Source organism: Chiloscyllium plagiosum, chromosome 16 (assembly GCF_004010195.1).
Source record: "Chiloscyllium plagiosum isolate BGI_BamShark_2017 chromosome 16, ASM401019v2, whole genome shotgun sequence".
NCBI classification, from domain to species: domain Eukaryota; kingdom Metazoa; phylum Chordata; class Chondrichthyes; order Orectolobiformes; family Hemiscylliidae; genus Chiloscyllium; species Chiloscyllium plagiosum.
The window spans coordinates 32,063,615-32,080,325 of NC_057725.1; the positions used below are offsets into that span (position 1 = coordinate 32,063,615).

Sequence of the window (16,711 nt, forward strand, 5' to 3'; positions counted from 1 at the left end):
GATAGACAGATGGAGAGGTTTAAGGAGAAAATTCCAAAGCTTAGGGCTCAGGCAGATTAAGGCATGGCAATCAACAATGGAGGGATGAAAATTTGAGATGCTCAAGAGACCGGAATTGGTGGAGCACAGAAATTTCAGAGGTTTTTACAGCCGCAGGAAATCACAAAGGCAGATCCAGGTAAGGCCTTGGAGACACTTGAAAATGAAAATGGCAATTTCAAAAATGAGCTATCAGTGGACCAAGAGCAAAGTAAGAACCATCCAAGAACACAATAAGACTTCTCAGTGTGCCTCCCTCTGATCAATATGCACTGCCTAGGGTCAGATGGGAGGTAGTCACAAAGAAATCTGCACTACATCATGAGCTCTCACCTTTAAACAGCAAGGCAATGAAAGGAAAGGAAAAGAAACAGACAGTAAAACAAATTAACTTTTAACAAATATTGAAATCCATAACGTAGCATCATTCTGTACAGAGTATTCCATTATGCATTTCTCTGGAGCTCTAGATAATCTGAAGTTGCACTCCTCTGATCATCAAAGTGGAAAACTGCTGGACAGCCAATGAATGCTGTAGTTATCAGCTTCTATCCACCCTGACTGGGCTATAGTTAGATAAAAGTTGACAATCCAACTGCCTCTCCCATACTGTGCTCTCCACTGAGAATTATTTTACAGTCTAGAAGAACTCCATCGCCCCGCCAATTCATTTCCCATCCACAAACCCCAATCTCTGAATTTAAGATGGCAGTCATATATGCATGAAATCTTATGACATACAGGTTGTTCCAGTTGTTGCTGGCAATAAAGTAATGTTCTTGGGAGATTCCTTCTTGACTGGGGTCGTACTTTGTTCACTTTCCTTTTTGCGTCTTTTGTAAGGGACAAACAGTCTGACTGGACCAGTCTATGTATAAAAAGTAAAGGAAATTGATTATAGCTTGCACCACTTTCCATTTTAGCCATCATTGAGCTCTAAATGTGAACTCAAAGTACATGTGCGCCCTTCTGAGCGCATCTATTACAAAGGTTTCATTAAGACTTAAGGCAGAGAATATTTAAGTAACTCCACAGAGGCTGGTATCTTGTCATCAAGTCATCCTTTATTTACACATGGAGAGTCCTTGGCACTGATCCAGTTTCCTCAGAGCCAGCTCTGAGTGACCAGGATGTCTGACAGTCATGTTCTTATCTGTCAGCCAGAGCTTCCTGTTTGGACCAGATTAACAGCCTCAATCAGAGAACTCATATTCTATGAGGTCCACCTAACTGACCTTGATACAATCACTACAGACTTGGTGGATGCAATCTGAGAAAGAAGGTGCATTCACTGTGGCCTGTGATATGCTTTCATATTGAGGGTGTTGCACAATCACCAGGAGCATGAATGGTTGTAGCACAGTGCAGGAACCTTCAGTAAGAAATAAATGGTTGCTATTGCAGAGAGTACTGCATGAGTAGATTCATGGATCTTTAAGAAATGACTGCAGCTCATGCCTTCTGCATTGTGACACTTAAGAATTATTGCCAGAAAATGACTAAAAGGTCTCGCTTGTTTGTAGCTTCAACTGTCCGCTGTCAAGCAATCTCCAAAGACTGTTCAATGTCAGGAAATTTGTCTTCTATGAGCATGGCTGTTAATTAAGGCTTTACTTGCCTTACTTGCTTGCTGTTCCACTTTAAAGAATAGTGTGTTTAATTCTGGTCTCCCTCCTAGAAGAAGGATGTTGTGAAAGGCTCAGAAACAAATTACAAGGATATTGCCAGGGTTGGAGGGTTTGAGCTATAGGGAGAGGCTGAATAGACTGGGGCTATTTTCTCTGGAGTATCGGAGGCTGAGGGGTGACCTTATAGAGGTTTATAAAATCATGTGGGGCATGGATAGGATAAATAGACAAGGTTTTCCCTGGGTGGGGGAGTCCAGAACTAAAGGGCATAGGTTTAGGGTGAGAGGGGTAAAATTTAAAAGGGACTTAAGGGGCAACGTTTTCACGCAGGAGGTGGTGCATGTGTGGAATGAGCTGCCACAGGAAGTAGTGGAGGCTGGTACAATTGCAACATTTAAAAGGCATCTAGATGTGTATATGAATAGGAAGGGTTCACAGGCATATGGGCTAAGTGCTAGCAAATGGGACTAGATTAATTTAGGATACTGCTTGGCGGCATTGACGATTTGAACCGAAGTGTCTGTTTTCATGCTGTACCTCTCTATCACTCTATAACCAAACCTCCACAGGGGGCAGCTGATTCCATTCACTACCAATGCTCAAGAAATTAATCCAGAGGTGGGAACACTTCAGGGACTAATGGGATGCCCTGTTTATTAAAAAATTTCCAAGCTTATTATCCAGCTTTAAAGGGCTAGATAAATTCCAGCTTTTGTCTTTGATTTGCATTTTGTCATGGTTTTGTAACTGGAAACATAAAATTAACACATATTCTTTCTCAGTTCAGAGATTTGGAACCATGGAGGCTGTAATCATACAATCGTGAAATTGAATTGCCAATAACTCTAAATGTGAACAGCACCTTCACAATCATTAATTCCTGCCTAGTAACTTACCAAAGACATGTCATCACAACAAGCAGCACAGGTGCATGACGCTGCATGAGGATTTAGGATGCCATCCTAGAAAACAGAATTACAACAATATCAATACAGATGGTAACAGAAACAATCCTGCGAAGAGGTTAGGGTCCAGCTATGATTCTACACATGTCAAATGCTGCACCGATCAGAACTCTTCTAGATTAAATGAGCTTCTGTTTATAACTATTACGGGCTGAATTCAATGGAATATCTTCCCTCCCCCAACCTCTCCATTCCATTGTCTCTTTGCTCCTTTAAGAAATTCCTTATAGCCACTCCCTTTGATCGAGTTTCTGTTCATACATTCTAATTTCTCACATTTGACTCAGTGTTAAACATGGTTTGAAAATGCCCCTGATTTTTGTTTTATGTTAAATACAAATTTCTGTTAGTTTAACCGTGTCCAAGCTTATAAGACCTACACAATGAAATCTTATTCGCAATTACTGTCCTCTGAAAGTGTGAAGTCAGAGTAAGTGAATCCAAGGCTTCCACAAACTTCGCAAAGAACAATCAATATTGGCAATGTCATGGATGAAACTAGATTTGTCAGCGTACACTCTGATATACACTAGTGTACAGAAGATTTACTAAAAGTTTCTAAAATCAAGAATAGCTTTGATAGAATGAAGAGTGGAAGATGAACAGGGCCATGTCAGTATAGTAGCTTGAAAATAGGGTGTAGTCCAAGAATAGTTTGAGAGAGACTGAAAAGAGAAAGGACAAGTGACATCCATATATGTGTAAACATGCATCTTGAATGGTAATGGTAAACATGCTAAGGTAGAGGAAATAATGGAGCAGCTGCCAGGGTCCTTGGAGGGGGAGAGGTGACAGCCAGAAATGGTGCAGAAAATCATGTTGGAAGCAGTAACATGGAGAATAGGATTAGGCCACAAACAGGGCAATGTTATATGAGAATTATCTGAAGTTAGATATGGATTGCCTTATCTTCTTTACAAAAACAAAGATATACAATTTCTCCACAAACAAAATACTGCCTTAAATCTGAAAATTGTTTTGCATATCAAACAAATGAGTAAAATGATACAGAAGTTTCTGGGCCAGCCCAATGCCAGGTATATAGGCCATACATGCCAATGATTAGTGGACTGTATCAAACAATACATCTTTTTGACTATTCGTAGTGGACAGAATGCAAAATGTACTCAAGACTTACTATGCTTGTAAACCTCAGAACACAATGTCAAACATTAAATGTTACTCTGCTATGGGAATTTCCTAAATAATTCCATGTTAAGAATTGTACTGGAAACCAGTCAGATTAACAGTGTGGTGTATTTCACATGCTAGAAGCTACATGTATGAGCACACAGGACCCAGTTGTATACAGGTAAAAGGAATTATTCCCTTCATTACACCTTTATCATTGAGAAAGAAATCATTGCAACTACCAATCCGTGCTGGATTCACCAGCTCAACTCCCTGATCAATCTGAGTCGACCTGCCTGGCATGATGTTTTTTCAGCTAAGACTGACAATTAATAGTTGCTGTTGCTCCATACCAACCATGGTCCAACCAATCAGTATCTTTTTCTCAAGTTGCATTATGGTGTTCACTTTCCAAGTTTGGTTTCTTACATCTACGTCTTAATAAGTAAAAACAAAAAGTTTCAACATCATGTTTGTCTTCTGCAATATTTATGAAAATTTTGTTTTCCCTTTCTTCAGTGGTGTCTGGAATCAATCTGGCTAGGTATCATCCAACAGGCTAGACCCACACTTGAAGTTCCTCCCTGCCTGTGACAGGCACCTCAAACAGCTATGAAATACACACTGTTAAAGTTGTAAAGAGCACAATGGGCTGCCAATTGTACCAAATTGGTTTGAATCTCTCTTAAGATGTTCAGCACAGGCAGGAAGGGATAATAGTTTAAGTTACAGGAAGTGGAAGCCTCACAGCAAAATCCGATCCTGACCTCACCAGATGACTGTCCACTTGTCTACACAACTACTAACAAGAGGTAACAAATATTGGTTGAATCTCCATTAACTTAGGAACACTAAAACTGTCAGCATTGGCTCTTCTGCAGCTGAGATGAAATTAGTGGATTACAGAATCGTAGCCATAGCCTGAAGCATTCCTTTCCTGTTGAGTTCATTTGTACACTGCACAATTCTCCAGTCAGCTGAATTATCAAGCAGCTTCCCAAAGGCTTTTAAGGTAGAACTGCATAAAAATATTTGGTCTCCAACCCTGTATTTAATTAAGTAATTGAACTCCAGTCACAGTAATCACACTCTCTCGGAATAAAATTTAAACCAAAGCCATTGCCAAACTCCCAGCCAGTTAAAGGTGTCCTGCCTTTTGTTTGATTTAAGGTTTGAATTTGATGAGATGGCACCATATTGTAGCTGCAGTTTTCTCTCCTCGTGGTTGCTGATGACAAATTACGGGGGCAATTTGTTTAAAATATTACTTAAGAATTTCTCACAATGTTTTCTTTGACCACTGGGAATTTGACGCCAACTCCCAGTCATTCCAATACTCATAAGCAAAAGGTGAAAAGACCAAAGAATAGATATTTACTCAGACTTTGTGGAGAATAAGGAACATCAATCATGAGGAGGGATTGAAAAATTAGGAGTTATCTCCTTCAAAGAAAGAAGGAGAAGAGCTTTTCAAGATGATGAAAGTTCTTGAGAGTTGATAAAGAAAAGCTATTGCTTGTGGTGAGTTGGTTATTGACCATAGCTCATGAATTTAATATCACTGAAAAAATATTTAAAAAGGAAGATGGGATAGTTTTTTTTTCCCCATTTAAGAGTTGTCAGATCTGGTACATTCCACCTGAAACTATTTTAAAAACTGATTCAATGAGTTATTTTCAAAGGTCATGGGATAGGTACTTTAGTATAAAGCTCTCACAGGGTTGCAAACAAAATGGAGTGGTTGAGACAAAGCATGATAGCTCTGTTAAACAGTCAGCATGGACACAAAGGTTCAAAAGCCTCCATCTGTTCCTCAAGTATCCTTAATTCTTTGAAAGCATGCAGATTGTAAAAGCATTTGTCAGTTTTAAGCTACACGTCATTAGCAGCCAGCATTACAAAGCTGTTTCTCTTATCTCTCATTTTTTGTATTGTCTTTTTTGCAATGCCTTGTTTTTCAATAATTTGCAAATTGAGCACAACAGGAATAATACTGAGCTCTATCCTCTTGATAGCTTCTGACTGAGATAAACAGAACATTAAACATACAGAATGGTTTAAAGCAGCAACAATTACCAAAAACCATTACTATTGATATTTGCAATTAATAAAAGATCCTTACTTGTATCAGACACTGGAGGGGTCGTCCAGCGTACCGTATGCTCCTTTTCCAATCTTTGCTACTGGCTCGCCCAGCCATTCCTTCAAACTCCGTGGGAGTGAACCAATTCTCTCCATGTTTAATACAACGACCCCGTCCTCCTGGAAATAAAACCACAGGTCACTCTCACTATCTTCCCTAGCTACTAAAGGTAAAGGCTGAAGGAGAAGTATCTCAATACGGAGACTTATAGAATCAGAATACCTACAGCATGGAAGAAAGCCATTTGGCCCACCCTTCAGAAGAGAATTCCACAAGACCCACCCTCATCCTACCTCTGCAACACTGCACTTTCTGCGGCCAATCTGGTTTCCAACAAACAAATTTGATTACGATTTCTAATGTACAAGATAGTTAGGATAACAAAACGTCCAGTGAATCACACAAAGCTGGGCATCAGAGGTAAGCAGGAAAGATTATGTAAAAATAGAGATTTTCAGAAAGGCAATGATTTGCTTGCATATGACATTTCAGGTTCTACCTTACAAAAACAAGCTATTTAAATTAAAGCCTTATAAAACAATAGTTAAACCCAGCAGCTCTGGGCACTACATTTTAGGATGGATGCAGAGGTGATTTAACCAGATATACTAGCCAATGAGGGAGTGCAGTTACATGGAAAGACTACAGAAGCTGGAATTGAAACCCTCAGAGCCGAAAGGTTGAGGGGAATTTTGTTAGTGGTACTTAAAATTATGAGTTTTTGTTTTGGTAGAGTAAATAAGGAGAAGCTTTCCAGTGGCTGGAAAATTGTAACCAAAGGACACAAAAAAGATGATTAGCCAAATAGTTAGACAAAGATAAAAATGTAGTTAAACAGTGAGTTGTGACAAACGAATCCACCACCTGAGAGCATGATGAAAGCCAATTCAGGAACAATTTTCAAATGGAAATTAAGCAAGTATATGAAGGGAAAAATTGCAGGGGTCTGGGAAATGGAACCGGCTCTTTTAACGAACTAGAGATGGGACAATGAGCCAGATGGCCTCCTTTTTGTTTTTTGTTTCTGTTAATATGGTCCATAATTCCCTGGAAGAGACATAGATAGTGACAAAGGAATTCAAACGCAGTTTTTCTCTTCAAAGTTTGGGTGAAGATTTGTAGCTCGGGTGCTCGTTGTTGTGGTTCTGTTCGCTGAGCTGGAAATTTTTGTTGCAAACGTTTCGTCCCCTGTCTAGGTGACATCCTCAGTGCTTGGGAGCCTCCTGTGAAGCGCTTCTGTGGTGTTTCCTCCAGCATTTATAGTGGCCTGTCTCTGCCGCTTCCGGTTGTCAGTTTCAGCTGTCCGCTGTAGTGGCCGGTATATTGGGTCCAGGTCGATGTGTTTGTTGATGGAGTTTGTGGATGAGTGCCATGTTTCTAGGAATTCCCTGGCTGTTCTTTGTTTGGCTTGCCCTATAATGGTAGTGTTGTCCCAGTCGAATTCATGTTGCTTGTCGTCTGCGTGTGTGGCTACTAAGGATAGCTGGTCGTGGCGTTTCGTGGCTAGTTGATGTTCATGGGTGCGGATCGTTAGCTGTCTTCCTGTTAGTCCTATATAGTGTTTTGTGCAGTCCTTGCATGGGATTTTGTACACTACATTAGTTTTGCTCATGCTGGGTATCGGGTCCTTCGTTCTGGTGAGTTGTTGTCTGAGGGTGGCTGCTGGTTTGTGTGCTGTTATAAGTCCTAGTGGTCGCCGTAGTCTGGCTGTCAGTTCTGAAATGCTCCTGATGTATGATAGTGTGGCTAGTCCTTTGGGTTGCAGCATGTCCTCGTTCCGTTGTCTTTCTCTTAGGCATCTGTTGATGAAATTGCGCAGGTATCCGTTTTTGGCGAATATCTTGTACAGGTGTTCCTCTTTTTGCAGTTCTGGTGTAGTGCAGTGTGTTGTGGCACTGCAGCACACCAGAATTGCAAAAAGAGGAAGAGGAACACCTGTACAAGCCACTACAGCGGACAGCTGAAACTGACAACCGGAAGCGGCAGGGACAGGCCACTATAAATGCTGGAGGAAACACCACAGAAGCGCTTCACAGGAGGCTCCCAAACACTGAGGATGTCACCTAGACAGGGGACGAAACGTTTGCAACAAAAATTTCCAGCTCGGCGAACAGAACCACAACAGCAGTTTTTCTCTGTTCCAACTTCTGGAGTCATAGACTATCTTTGATGCTCACTGATATCCACAGATCCACCAACAGCCATTACGGTGGACACGGGCCTCTAAAATGTCAGAATCTACTCACCGACCCAATGCTCCTTCTTAGTGGCCTGATATCATCACTTAGCAGTCAGATCCCCAAACTGAGCACCTCCAACAAAGCTGCTCTTCCAGAGCTGATTTTCCCATCCAAGCTACCTCCTCCCACCTAAACCAACTCCACCAATACAAGCCTCTCTATCTTCAGACCACGCTAGTTCACAAGGTATCATGCTTAGGTCACATAACTGCTGATGAACTGATCCAAATATAAAACATCAAGGTTACGTTGTAGAAATAGCTCACTGTGAAAAATATCATAAATTTGGCTTTCCTTTGGCTGAGACATTGTCATCAGGAGTTCTGGACTGGAACCTAGGCACATGTAAACTGCTCGACAACAAACCACCTTCTTATAATGCGAAAAAAAACTTTTTCACACACCGAGTAGTTAAGGTATGGAATGAACTACTTGGAAGTCTGCCTGCACCAGCTCTTGGAATGAGCATCATTATCACCTGTCAATTCTCTGCTTTCTCCCAATGTTTTTTGCACATTATTTATATTCCAATAAGTGTCCAATACCCTCTTAAATGCCTCAACTGGATAATTATTTAAATACAAATAATGTGCAAGAGTATGGGGGAAATAAACAGGAAATTGTCAGGAGGTAATGATGCTCACTTGAAGAGCTGGTGCAGACACAACGAGTACAATGGCCTCTTTCTGTTCTATGTTTTGCTGTGATTCTGTTCTGCCGGTAGCTCCAGAAATCATTAGCTAAGCACTGCCATCTTTGATTATCCATTAGTTTACAAAAGGTCTTTACACGAGCTGAAGAACATCTTAGGAAATTTGGATTTTCTTACCCGAACCTAATTTGTTTTTGAACAAAATTCCACTGGTGTTTCGACATCTGACTGGAAGTTCGTTTTCATACACAGAAGGGTCCCAATTATATTTTGTTCCCTCTTTGTCCGGGCCTGATGTCAGAGGAGTCGAAGCTATCTGTGGACCTGGTCAAGAAAAGTACCAGAAATAGTATTAAACATAAGGATCCTTGTTCTTTGATTATTAAAATATTGTCTATTCAAGTAAAAATTAGAATGCTATCTCAGAAAATAACACGTTTCAGAGAACATTTTAACGCCTGCCAGTTTCATAATGAAAGAAACTCTTAAGGAAGCAATCAGCTCTTGTATGGAATTCCTAAGAATAAGTTAATTTCTGTATATCATACAGTCCTGGAAAGTACGGCATGGGAGGCCTTTAATCTGTCATGGTGTGTCTTTTCTCACTCCATATCATAGCCAGCTACTCTAAAATCTGGCCAGCATTAGAACAGTTTATATAATTTCCTCCTAAATGTCACAATTGACTCAGGAATGAAAGAATTCACTCAGATCATTGGACATAGCAGCCTGAATTTTCGCAATGAAAGACAGCCTCTCTGTCACTGTGAAAATAGAAAATAAGCCAAAAATCAGATGTCTCACCCTTTAATATGGCACCTACCGTTTTCACAAATGTTGGAATGTGAATGGATTGTTTTTTTACAAGCACATTTTGCGAAGCCATCTGCCCATATCAATCAGCAACTACTCATGTCATGTCTGGTTTTGGTAACCGGGGGGGCGGAATCACTTGTCCTGGTCTGAACTTTGTATATTTGCTGAGATAGCTAAGCTACCAGGGCAAAGAATATGTCCACCCAAAACCAAAGGGCTCGCCTTGAGGGCTACCTTTTTGTTTTAGGGGACTGCTTTTTTATTCTCACTAACTCTTATGTTAGGTGCTACAGTCACATAGTATATTATGTATGAGCATTGACAACCAGGGTATTTGGACTACAAAGAAGCAGAATCAGAAGAATTCATCAATGTCTTCAATGAGCATAAATCCCATTAAATGTAAAACACAAGGAATGCGTTGATTTAATAGATACCACAGTATTTAAATTGGCAAAGGTAGCAGGAGATTTTTTCAAAATAACTGGTACATACTTAGAGTCAGAGATGTGCAGCATGGAAACAGACCCTTCGTTCCAACTCGTCCATGCCAACCAGATATCCAAACCCAATCTCGTCCCACCTGCCAGCACCCAGCCGGAACCCTCCAAACCCTTCCTATTCATGTACCTATCCAGATGCCTTTTAAATGTTGCAATTGTAACAGCCTCCACCTCCTCCTCTGGCAGCCCATGACAGACAGACAGACACACTCCTCTGCGTGAAAAAGTTGTCCCTTAGCTCTCTTTCATATCTTCCCCCTCTCACACTAAACTTAAGCCCTAGGGAAAAGACTATCCATGCCCCTCATGATTTTATAAACCTCCATAAGGTCACCCCTCAGCCTCTGACACTCCAGGAAAACAGCCCCAGCCTATTCAACCTCCCCCTATAGCTCAAATCCTCCAACCCTGGCAACATCTTTGTAAATCTTTTCTGAACCCTTTCAAGTTTCACAACATGCTTCCAATAGGAAGGAGACCAGAATTGTATGCAATACTCCAAAAGTGGCCTAACCAATGGCCTGTACAGCCACAACATGACCTCCCAACTCCTGTACTCAGTACTCTGACTTCTACACAAAATGCCACTATGTAAAACACAATGTCATGAATCCAGCTGATTGTATTACTGGACAAGTCAGATTCCAGAGTGCAGTCTGGCCTGATACACTATAGGTCTTGTTGCTGCAAAACAGCACATTTTGTCAAAGATTTTCCCCCTTGCACCAATAGGTGCAATTTACAAGAAGGAATACCAATGTAAGGGAAACATCCCATTTTATACTGTATGACTGGAAGATGTTTATTGGTTGGTAAGTGACAGAGGCAATAGCATGGAGAATAAACCAGTTTATTATGATCAACAGTTAACTGACAAGCTTTGGTTAAATATTAAAACAGGTTGACACTGAGTGGGCAATGCATTGCCCAGAGAGATGAATCAGTGAATGCCTGTCACAAATGTTGCTGAGTTGAAACAGGAGCATAATTATACTGACAGTAAACTTAGGATTTTCAGTCAAATTCACATTTGGGTATATTTGCATGCACAGAAAGCTACATATATTAATACATGGGACACTGTTCATTGTAGACAGCAAGAACATGTACATATATTGTGCACTTTACAGCCTGGTTTAAAATTTAAACAAAGCCTGCATGTCAACTGTCAATCATCATTAACTGGTGTATTCTCCATGGCAATGCATTTGCAAACCAATCAGCACACTCCATTCTTACAATATAAATGTTGATTTTCCCTTTACATTGGTATTCTTGCAAATTATCCTGATGAATGCAATCTTTGCTTTTTGTAATTTTGTTACCGTGATAGTTAGTTGCTTAATACATTCACACGAGGCTATAAATCTACTTGTAACAAAAAGACAAGCTTATTTTGAAAAGAAAATAATCAGTTTGGAAATATCTTATCATAAATAGTAAAAAGAAGATTCAACCTCTTTTTCCTGACAACACCTTTTATAGACAATAAACCCCATTGAGATATCATTCCCATCATTATGTAAAAATTTCTTACTGAACTGAAAAAGGTCATGGAGCTTTGTTTTGGCAACATTCTACATTTTCACCAAAAATTATGTTTGTTACTATCTTTCCCTGAGAGTTACAGGTAGACTAACGCAATAGCTTTTATCTGTATTGGACTACTCTGAGACAACTAAAATAGCTGAAGACTCCTGCAAACTAAAAACTGTCCTTCTGCTCAAATGAGTGTTTTCTTCTCAACTACATCTGCCTGTGGCCCTTGGTTATCTGTCTTTTTCTGTGGGTCACAAACACTCAAGTCAATAATTATTTCACTGGGCGTTTATTGAGTCATTTAGATAAAGTGACATAATTTCTTCGGAAACCAGTCTTTAACTCACTGTTCCAAACAAATTTCTGATCCGTCCTTGAAGCAAAATGGATTAGAATTTCACAACACTGAAAACCAAAGCCAATTTATGTCTACTTCAGAATCCAAGACTGCAAAAATAATAACAGTATATTGTAAATTTCCAGCAAAAAACATTCTGCAGACTAATGAGGTCACAGCTAATGTATTTCCCTCACAAATTAAAAAAAACTCAAATATTCTAAACAGACAGTTATCATCCTTTTCGCTGCATGTCAGATTTAATATTAACAATTGATACAGTAGTTTTCAATAGTATCCATTGCAATTTTTTCCCCAGAGAAGGTCCTGAATATATGCAGTTTTAAGATAGAAATTCAATGGCAAGTGATTCATTGCCTCTTTGATTTCAATTTTCCTAACTCCTAATCAGCCGATTCTTCCATTGTTGACAGATTTGAAACAGTTCTCTATGTGCAACCTCTCTCTTCCCCTACTTTCCAGCCTGCCTTTCTCTTTCACATCCCTTGAGGCCTCCCTTTCTCTCCCTTCCAGCCTCATTGAAGCACCCCTCAATTCCCTAAAGCCCACTCCCATTATCCCCAGCCCCATGTCCCTGGTTTGCCCTCCAACTCCACAGAACCCCCTTGTGACTTCCATGTCTCCTTGCAATTCTCCAATCTCCCCAAGACTCAATGCAGCAATCTATTCCTCCAACCACACTCCCAATCCCTGGAGGGCAATAAGGCAGCTCTTCACCCCCTCCCATTTACTCAGAAGCCTATCAGCAGCAAGAAGTGGTCCACAATTGGAAGACCAGTTCCTCAACCTTTCTTTCTATTCAACTTGAAGCAGTGACTAATTGGTCATGCCTGTAAGTGTTTTTTTTCCTCATGATTTCAGGACTTTAAGTGATGAGTTCGACCTCTGCTTCATATATTTGAGTGTTGCAAGATACCCCTTCAAGAAAATAGGGCATAGGTTTTGATAAAATTCCTGGACACCTTTGGGAGTGGTAAACTTCCTTTTGGCATCAATAAAAGTAAACGTGAACATGCACAAAAAGTTCATAAATTGTCAAGCTCACTGGAACCATCAACAGACCTGTCAAAAGTTGAGACATTTAAAACTACTATCCTTAGATTTTTTTGTAAATAAAAGTTTGGTATATTAAGAAAAAAAAGCTTGATTTTTTTTTCACTCTGTCTCCTGACATAAACCTGAGGGCTACCATTACTGAGTTACTGTTTTAAAATGTTCTAGCTTTTATCCTTTCTTGTTTTTATACTCTATGCTATTACTATAAAGCCCAGGAACCCATATGGCATTTTAGTATGGATGGAGTCCTGATGATTAATCAACCTTATCTCCTCTTTACCCCACCCAGCATCTCAACAATCACTTCCACCACAACTGCGGCAGTTTGGCAAAGACAGGTGAAAGCAATTTAGTTTCTCAACCATGCCCCTGAATTCAATGAGTGAAACTTTGTTTCCATGTTCTAGCCAGAGGAAACAACGCCCCAGCTTCTGTCCATCAAGATTCCTTCAGAATCTGACAAGGTTAATGAGATCACTGTCATTCTTTAAACTTCAAAGAGAATAGGTGCTGTACCACCTCACAAGATATCCTTACCTAGATTTGGAGACCAAAACTGTTCACAGTATTCCAGGTGTAATCCCACCAAACCCTCTACCATTACAGCAAGAGTGCTTCATCCTTATACTCCAAAACTCTTCTAATAAAGAACAACGGAACATATATATCCTAATGCTTGCTGGACCTGCCTGCTAACTTCCTGTGTTCTTTATACAAGCACAACCAGGTTTTTTTTTTAAAATTCACTCATGGGATGTGGGCACTGTTAACTAGGCCAGTCTTTCTGCAATAAAGATTTCAAACAAGGATATGTCAGAGGGATATGACTGAAAGGACATGAAAAGGATAATGGAAGTTTGTTTATGTTAGGTTTTGTTCTGACAGGAGAGGGAAAACACTTAAGCCATTAGCTGTCATAGAAGATTTTGGGTTCAGTTCAGTTTTGGGTTCAGCTCACCTGACTAGGGTCAGAAACAACTTTAGTTTCTCCTGGAAAAGCAGATTTTTCAGAGTAGTTAAAGGGATAAATCACCTCTGTCTAAAAGTCTATTGTGAAACTTCTAGATCATGAGTGATTGGTAACCTGCATTGGTTATTCAAAGCTGAGAAAGTATGTGTATTCATGAAATATGCTTCACAGCTTGGGACAGGAACTGGAAATAAGCCGTTAAGTCAAAGCTGCAGATTTAGTTTGGAAGGAAATTTCTCTGGACTTTGATTAATAGCTCTAAAGTGATTATGTTGGGATAGTATTTCATTTTGCTGAGTGTTTTGAAAATTTTCAAACAGTATTATACTTATATAGCAAAATTTGTTTTTTGTTTTACTTTTTCTTTCTTTATGTGTAATAAAGTTCTGTTTTGTTGATCAATCAAGACAGATTTCAGCCATAACATCAGTTGGGATCCTAGCAGCTCACGAAGTAGTGTCTCTCACCATAAACATTTAAAAGTTTCATATCTTTTGAAGAATGTCTGCTTTTCCATTCTTACTAATAAAGGTTAATAACCTCACACTTCCCATGTTATACTCCATCTGCTGCCTTGTTGCCTGCTCACTCAAGTTGTCTGTATCTCCACAGCCTCTGTATCCTCATCACAATGTACATTCAACCTAGTTTTGCACTGTCAGCAAACATGGATTCATAACTTCCTCTAAATTATTGATACAGAGTGTAAATTGTTGAAGCTCTGTTATTTTTCCTTGCAGGACACCACCACTTATAGTCTGCCAACTGACTACTGACTAACTTAAAACCAATTAACATCTATTCATACTCTCCGCTTCCTAATAACCAATCCTGTATCCATGCTAATATATAAATTTCTAACTCCATCATTCTTTATTTTGTATGGCACTTGACTGAGTGCCATTTGGAAATGCTGGCTCTTTTATCCACCTACTTCGGAGCAGCGAGAGCCAGGAGGAGGTGACGTTGGTGTGAGGTGATTGTTGTGAAGGCCGGTAAGTATATTTAAACTTCTTACCTTCAGACCAGTGAGGGAGGGGTGAGCAAAGGACTTCTGGGAAGGGTAAGTAGAACAGGTTATATTTGCATGGTTGCGTTACCTGAGACACTACTCGGGTAGTGTCTCCCACCCATCCTCCTCCTCTAAATCTAAAAAAAGGTTGCGGGAGCCAGATTGACAAGATAAGGTAAATAGTTTATTTCCTAATCTATTTTTTTAGTAGTCACTTCGGAAGATAGAACAGTGGGAATGTTCCTCCTGCAGAATGTGGGAAGTAAGGGTCACCATTAGTGTCCCTGCTGACTACATCTGTGGGAAGTGCACCTAACACCAACTCCTCGAAAACCACGTTAGGGAACTGGAGCTGGAGTTGGATGAACTTCGGATCATTCGGGAGGCAGAGGGGGTTATTGACAGGACTTACAGAGAGGTAGTTACTCCCCAAATAAAAGAAAAAGACAGATGGGTGACAGTTAGGGGACAGAAAGGGAACCGGCAGGCAGTGCAGGGATCCCCTGTGGCCATTCCCCTCAACAATAAGTATACCGTTTTGAATACTGTTGGGGGGATGACTTACCAGGGGAAAGCAGTGTGGCACCTGCTGCTCAGAAGGGAAGGGGGAAGAGGAGCAGAGCAATAGTCATTGGGGACTCGATAGTTAGGGGGACAGATAGGAGGTTCTGTGGGGACAAGAGAGACTCACGGTTAGTGTGTTGCCTCCCAGGTGCCAGGGTCCGTGATGTCTCTGATCGTGTTTTTGGGATCCTTCGGGGGGAGAGAGAGCAGCCCCAAGTCATGGTCAATAGCTAAAACTATTAAAGGTGGATTTAAACTAATACAGCAGGGGGATGGGAACCAAAATTGTAGGACAGAAACAGAAGAGGATGAGAGTAGGGAGGTCCCAAATCAAATATCTGACACTGGCAAGTGAGAACCTGGTTTGAAGTGTATGTACTTCAACATGAGGAGCATCCGAAATAAAATGGGTGAACTGGCAGCGTGGGTTGGTACCTGGGACTTCGATGTTGTGGCCATTATGGAGACATGGAAAGAGCAGGGACAGGAATGGCTGTTGCAGGTTCCGGGATTCAGGTGTTTCAGTAAGAACAGAGAAGATGGTAAAAGAGGGGAAGGTGTGGCATCGTTGACCAGGGACAATATTACAGTTGTAGAAAGGATGTTTGGGGACTCATTAACTGAGGTAGTATGGGCTGAGGTTAGAAACAGGAAAGGAGAAGTCACCATACTGGAAGCTTTCTATAGGCCTCCGAATAGTCCCAGAGATGTAGAGGAAAGGATAGAAAAGATGATTCTCGATAGGAGAGAGAGAGGCAGGGTAGTTGTCATGGGGGACTTCAACTATCCAAATATTGACTGGGATCACTACAGTACGAGTACTATAGATGGGTCAGGTTTTGTCCAGTGTGTGCAGGAGGGCTTCCTGACACAGTATGTAGACAGGCCTACAAGGGGCAAAGCCACTTTAGATTTAGTACTGGGTAACAAGCCTGGCCAGGTATTAGATTTGGAAGTAGGTGAGCACTTTGGAGACATGATCACAATTCTATCAGGTTTACTTTAGTGATGGAAAGGGATAGGTGTACTCCACCGAGCAAGAGTTACAGCTGGGGGAAGGGAAATTACGATGCAATTAGGAAAGATTTAGGAAGC

At 40.6% G+C, this 16,711-nt stretch overlaps 1 protein-coding gene across 1 annotated transcript in view; it reads right to left on the reverse strand.

The window, feature by feature from the left end:
- The window catches only part of deaf1 (DEAF1 transcription factor), a 63,643-nt gene that overhangs the window by 22,102 nt on the left and 24,830 nt on the right, over positions 1 to 16,711 (reverse strand). Inside the window, exons 4-7 of the mRNA XM_043705707.1 lie at positions 8,976 to 9,122; positions 5,886 to 6,025; positions 2,564 to 2,629; positions 781 to 907 (exon numbers count right to left, since the gene is read on the reverse strand). Of these exons, the coding sequence (XP_043561642.1) occupies positions 781 to 907; positions 2,564 to 2,629; positions 5,886 to 6,025; positions 8,976 to 9,122 (480 nt within the window). The remainder of the gene's footprint in view (positions 1 to 780; positions 908 to 2,563; positions 2,630 to 5,885; positions 6,026 to 8,975; positions 9,123 to 16,711) is intronic.